At 49.8% G+C, this 6,000-nt stretch overlaps 3 protein-coding genes across 29 annotated transcripts in view; 2 read left to right on the top strand and 1 right to left on the bottom strand.

Annotated features, from left to right (window-relative positions):
- Window positions 1–5,679, top strand: part of LOC130524733 (uncharacterized) — a 30,068-nt gene extending 24,389 nt beyond the window's left edge. The window contains exons 1-7 of one of the 4 annotated variants that reach the window (XM_057031159.1): window positions 1–252; window positions 350–421; window positions 515–1,158; window positions 1,258–1,377; window positions 1,859–2,934; window positions 3,078–4,242; window positions 4,478–4,815. The exon at window positions 1–252 is cut by the window's left edge and continues 769 nt beyond it. In XM_057031159.1, the coding sequence (XP_056887139.1) occupies window positions 2,876–2,934; window positions 3,078–4,242; window positions 4,478–4,507 (1,254 nt within the window). In that variant the 5' untranslated portion in view covers window positions 1–252; window positions 350–421; window positions 515–1,158; window positions 1,258–1,377; window positions 1,859–2,875 and the 3' untranslated portion in view covers window positions 4,508–4,815. Of the gene's footprint in view, window positions 253–349; window positions 422–514; window positions 1,159–1,257; window positions 1,378–1,514; window positions 1,710–1,858; window positions 2,935–3,077 lie in introns of those variants that run through there. The other 3 variants (XM_057031158.1, XR_008950214.1, XM_057031160.1) reach the window with 3 other exon arrangements.
- The window catches only part of LOC130524710 (NACHT, LRR and PYD domains-containing protein 12-like), a 337,155-nt gene that overhangs the window by 246,485 nt on the left and 84,670 nt on the right, over window positions 1–6,000 (bottom strand). The gene's annotated exons all lie outside the window — the stretch shown is intronic.
- Window positions 1–6,000, top strand: part of LOC130524718 (ribonuclease inhibitor-like) — a 158,254-nt gene that overhangs the window by 130,145 nt on the left and 22,109 nt on the right. The gene's annotated exons all lie outside the window — the stretch shown is intronic.

Raw genomic sequence — 6,000 nt, 5'->3', positions numbered from 1 at the left:
CCGGAAGAGGGGATGGAGTGACTGCCTCATCTGAAGACGACCAGCTGGTTGGATTTGGTGCCCGAGCCAAGAGCAGGTGGAAGGAGATCTGGGACAGCGGAGGTGATGGCTATGCTGATTTTGTCATAGGCAGGCGCTGCGTTCCAGGTACACGAATGTCCAGGTTGCAGCAGAACCTGCTGAAGAGGCAGCAGCCCACCACATCTTCCACACCTGCTGAGCATCCCATGAAGGCCCCAGCTGAGCCCCTGGGTATGCTAATTCCTTCATGTGACAAGTTCAACTTTGGGAAAAGGTTTTTTTCTTTTCTACTAATAACCTGTAGCCGGTATTTTTGTCTTTAACACAGCCATGGAGGAGGACGTGGAGATGGAAAGGGAGATGCTGAGCATCCATAACTCTGATCTGCAAGTCCAGAGCTGTAAATACACCGTTACCACATTTATTTCATGTCAGACAAACAAAGTCCATGCCGTATCTGATTTCTATTGTTTTTCTTTTCATCTGTGTGCAGATGCTATGCCAGTAGCAGCAGCCGCCCTGCCGAGAGTGCCACCAGGAGCAAAGACAGGTTTCTGAAAAATAGGTTTCAGAGCTGGAGTTCCGTTCCTTTCCATGAAGAATTCCTCTCCAAATCTGAAACTTATCTTATTATTTTTGTGTTCTTGATGTTCCGGCCGAGTTCCTTTAATATTACTCTTCATATGTTGGTGTGATAATAACCGTCGTGAGGACTATGAATTGATCCGTGCAATGATGAACTGATATTGACTATGAGGAGGAGGGTAAGTGTTTGTTTTTGTTCTCTTTGATGCTTCGTTGAAAAACAGTTTGGATGCACGGGGTACGAACACGCGAATCCATGTTTGTTGACCGAGTCACAATGCTCCTCCTGCTCGGCCTCGAGAGCGCTGATTAACATTGTCATTTCAATTGGTGTGAATGAGACCATTATATTGTTTTAATTTTAATGATGTAAAATTCTAAAAAGCAGGAGGAGTAACGATAAGGCTGCTTGAATTTCTACTAATAACGGCGTCTTCACAACTCATTGAATCTGAACTGACTAAACTAATGTTGTCTTTTTAGTTCCATCTGCCACACGCTCCAAAGCCCCACCTGGAGATACCGCTGAGCTACAGGCATCACTAGTTGATGGTAAAAACATTGTAATTCTGTTCATCCAATCAAGTGTTCTGCTAACTGCAGCTGCCTTAAATAAAGTCATTTCATTTTTGAAAATGACCGTACCTGCAGCTGTTCCAGCTTCACCAGGTGTGAAGAGGAAGAGACCTGTGCCCCTCCCCCCACAGCTGGCCTTCCTGGTGACAGAGACAGAGGGTCTCACAAAGGTAGAGGAGCCCCACTCAACTTCAGGTATGTTTCCTTTTCTTTTTATTTAGGGCTGATGAACAACCTGATGTCTCTGTAATGTCCAGCTGACTGTTCTTTCCATGTTGTCATCAGGTGAAGTGACTGTAATTTCTTAATAGCAAGTCTGCACTTGTTTTCAGGACCTGACTCTTGCACGGCACAGACCTCTGACGGCAGAGTGCCTCCTTTGACGGACTCTACCCAAGACCAAAAGAGTGGGATGTTAAACCATGTCAATTTCCCCCATTCCGTGGGGTGTTGAACAATAATAAAGTGTCCCGGGGTGATTCAAATTGACACGATTCTTTGTCACTGACATGGAAAAAATCTGACGCGTGAGCTCTGGAATGAAACCAAGTGTCTGAGGCGCGTGTTTGTTTCCTTGTATCGTGTGTTTATATCATGTGAGGGCGGGGGCACTGAAATTGTCTCTTCAGTAATGATAACTTTATGTTGTTCAACTGTCTTCTTTACTTTATCCTAGTTCCCATAGCTCCTGTTCCCATGCCTGTCCCTGACCACGACATGAGCAAGTGGATCTGCTCACAACATCAAAAGCTGTGGATGAGGACGGAGCTTCAACAACTTGGGTTGTGGCCTGGGTCCCGACCAGTGCATAACCCTGGGAACGCAATTTCTCTTTGGCGTCTTCCTCCTCAGCCGGAGCTACTGGACATGGTGGCTGAGCTCCCGTCCCCCAACTTTTTTCAGCTCCGTCCATTTTTCATTTGGAAGCCAGAGAGCCACATCATGGTCAGGTTGAGGAACAATGACATCCTGCCGTGCCTCCATAGCTGTCCTCGTCCTCAGGTGGTCTCTGCAGGCGTGGGCAGACCTCCAGTGATCGTCAGCGTCCGTGGCCAGTATTTGATCTTTTCCTCGCGACTCTGCTGCAAGGCCTGTCGCAGGAACTGGTCCTGACAACCCTCCATGGGTGGAGAAGCTGCCCGTGCGCTTTACTAACCTTTTGCCTGCATTCCTGACTTACAAGAAGGCTGCGTGCAAGTCGGTAATGGATGAACTGCGGCGTTCTGGCAAGTCACCGACCGATATGGCGAACCAGGTGAATGAGCTCATGCACCTCAAGTATGAACGAGCTCACCTGGCATATCTGCACGCCGTACAGAACGTCAGGGAGGCCGAGGCTGGGGCGTACGGACAGAGAACCATGGGCCAGTACGTGAGGATGGAAGATCGGCCACGTGCTTTCGGGCCATACGAGGACCAAGAAGGTTGGGGTGGGGTGTCTGTGTCCGGATTCTACCTGACTGACTGCCTGCTGGATGAGTTCAAGCGTCAACAGCCGTCTCTGACCAAGCTCCTCCAGGGCACGTTGGGGCAGGTTTTCAGGTCGGACCACACGAGGAAGATGGCGAGGAAGGTGACACTGGCATCTGGAGCCATGTCCAGTTTCACAGTGATGAATGAGAACTGGCTCATTGTGTCCTGGGTGATGGTTCAGGCTGAGACAGAAAGGTCCCTGCATCCGATGTAGCAAGGAATGGCCCAGAGGTACAGCGACGCTGGGGTGGAAAAGGCCGGCTACCACTGGATGGACAGGTGAGATCAGCCATCTTCTTTGTTTGCCGTCATTCAAACTGAAAAATGCTCTCTGCAAGTCATTGTCTTTGAAGAAATGTTATATTTAATGTTACAATTCTTCCTTTAGAGCTCATATTTCTATGTCTCTGCCTCGCATTTAGGGATCGCTGCGCTCCATTTAAGATCCCGGACTGCGTCCCTGGTGAACATCTGTGCTGGGATGCCTGGAAGACCACCCCTTCCATTGTTGCAGGAGCCACCTCTGGAGCGCTGACCAACACCTGCGCCTCACGGGCACATTACAACAGCAGCAGCGTTGTGAAGCCAGACTGGTTTCACTGTATGAGGCGCTTTGGACGAGAGTGCACCTCTGAGCACCATCCTCTGTTCAGCCTTTTCTGCCAGCTCCTTTCTGCCGCCTTCTCTGTGGTGGATCAGGAAGACCTGAAGAGGCTCCGTGATGCCTACGAGTTCTGCGGAATCCGTCCAGCCGACCCCACCAAACGGCACGTCCGAGAGCACTGCAGAACTAAAATTCCACAACCCAGCGAGCTGCTGGAGAGAGTGGAGAGAGTTCTGCAGCACTTTCACCTGGCCACGGACCCTAACCATGTCCCACTCTTCAAGCCATCCATGCTGAAGACGTGGCGCGTTCAGAGGGTTCACATCCTCCGTGGTTGCCTCAGTGACCCAGAACTGTCTGAGGGGATAATGTACAGGGACGGAGGGACCCTTCAGCTAAACCACGTAGCGGGCGAAGGGGCCAAAGTCCCCGTCTGGATCCCTGTCCGTGGTCCATCTCAGCAGGAGGGCTACCATTTCCAGCAGGCCCAGTGGGTCACGGGTACGCAGGTCTCCCCTGAACTGTTCCAGGCCCAGGCCATGACCGGCGTTGTGCGGTGGAACTTTCAGCGACCGGTAGACATGAAGAAGCCCGGCGTCGTCCTCCCTGCTGTCTTTGACCCTGCCTCAATGTGGGAGTTGAACTCTGCTTCCATGGCAGTGACGGGACAAGACAAGTGCCCTGCGTTTCGCCTCTCTGACAGAGACACTGGAGAAAGGTTTGGGCTGGAGTCCAGAGAACCGGGCTGCCGTCCGCTCCCTCTGGACTGGGACAAACACAAAATGCAGAAGAGGGATCGGCCTTCGGCTCTTGTGCCCCCTCCCGCTCCAGACGATGCTCCTGGGGCAACACCTTCCTCCAGCTGGGCAACAGCGACTGCTGTGCCGTCGCTTCCCCCTGCGCCACCTGTCAGCTTCCATCTCTCTGCTGCTGGACGTGTAAAGGAGATTCCAGCAGAGGACGACCAGGATCCTGAAAGATCAGTGGGCGGGTCAACGATAATCGGGTTTTTCAGAGCGCCATGTTGGAATTAAGGCCTTCGAATGATTGAAAATAAATAGATTTAGTTAGGTTGTGGTCAGTGTATCTCAATCTTTTGATGTGTTAAATATGACACTTTCTGTTATTAAGGGATGGATATTAATGTGTTTTCTCAATAGCCCATATCGTGATAATATGAGTTACTAAGGATGCATTATTGCTTTGTTTGTGTTCCAGACGTCTCTGGAGCTTTGCCCCTGCCGCTGAAGTCCTCGCCGAGGAGCGCCCGCACTGGACCCATGAAGACTGGTGGTGGAGTGTTTGTCTTGGACCACACACGCTGGACTCTTCCCATGAAAGACGCTATTGATAGTTTGCTGCAGTATCATCATGGGGACAAGGACATCCTGAGGCTTGTGGATCGAGACTACGCAGACATGGTCCATCGGTCTGCGGCCGATCCGAACAGCTTGCTCCGCCCCACAACCAGGTTTCACATATCCCGCTATGTGAAGCATCTGGCAAAGCTGTTGAACACCAGTTCTTCTCTGAACACCAGCCCACAGAAGCTCCTGGAGACTCAACAGCTGTGGTACTCCTTGACAGAGGGGAGCAAAACAACCAGCGTTCCTGTAGTCACCATGGAGACGGCTGTTGTCACTCCTCCCACAGCCGCCCTGCCCACGCCTCTGACGCAGGATTCCATTGAAAAAATTGTGCAGGGCATTCTAGAGATGGAGCAGCAGCAGCAGCGACCAGAGCAGAAGATGAGACAGACCAAACCCTGTCTGGCCTGTGGACAGCCCAAGTCTCCGTATGGGACGGGTGGATCTTCCATCCACTTTTTCTATCAGCAGGGTCCTGTTCGCTACTTCTACTGCTCAAGGAAGGTGCATCAGACTGATGCTGCTGAGGGACTCTCTGACCCCAGAATGCCCTTTGAACAATTTGCCGCGTCAGAGTTTTTCCAGAGGGAGCTGGAGGCCACCAAAAAGCGTGTGGAGGAAAAAGCTCAGAGACAGAGACCCGACTCCCAGCCACCTGATCGCCTCTGCAGGTTCTGCCATTTGACTCTTAAACAGGGACCAAACAGCCCACAGATACATACAGGGTTCCCTGGAGTGGCAGGTAAACACATTTACTGCCCATCCAAAGTCTATTCTCTATATTGGACAAGGGGATGGCCCGAGAGAGGACCTGGAAAGAGTTTGGGGCCACTCCTTTCTTTGAGGCAGAGAGACGAAGATGGATGGAGGAAAGGACAAAATGAACTACATGCCAGGAATGCATGTTGCACGACTGTACACACTTTGAGATTTAATGTTGCACTATTGTACATTGTTTTACATTTAATATTTAACTCCTGTACATAGTTTGAGATTTAATGTTTTATGAGTGTGTTTGTGTTTAAATAAAATTGAATTTCCCACTTTGGTCCACACTATTGTCAACATTTCTGTCTTCAAAAAAAGCCAACTCAAGGCGGCAGATTCCTGAATTGAAAACAATATCTAAAGAACTCAAGTATCATACTAACAACACTAATATTCCATCTGTCTATCCCCAACTGAATTAACTCCACACCTATCTCATCAGATTATTTGTAACAGAATAAGCAGATAACGTAGCATTTCCCTGTTCATATCTGCTACTTGCAATTTAGAATTTGTCAATAAAACTATGCTATGACACAAACTACAGTTTAATAGATGGCTGTGCTCCTAAAAAGAGCAGCATTTGTGGCTCATAAATCTCACAGA

The sequence above is a fragment of the Takifugu flavidus genome, chromosome 4 (genome assembly GCF_003711565.1).
Source record: "Takifugu flavidus isolate HTHZ2018 chromosome 4, ASM371156v2, whole genome shotgun sequence".
Classification (NCBI taxonomy): Eukaryota; Metazoa; Chordata; class Actinopteri; order Tetraodontiformes; family Tetraodontidae; genus Takifugu; species Takifugu flavidus.
The sequence above is the reverse complement of the archived record's forward strand: the minus strand, read 5'-3'. Positions and strand labels throughout refer to the sequence as shown.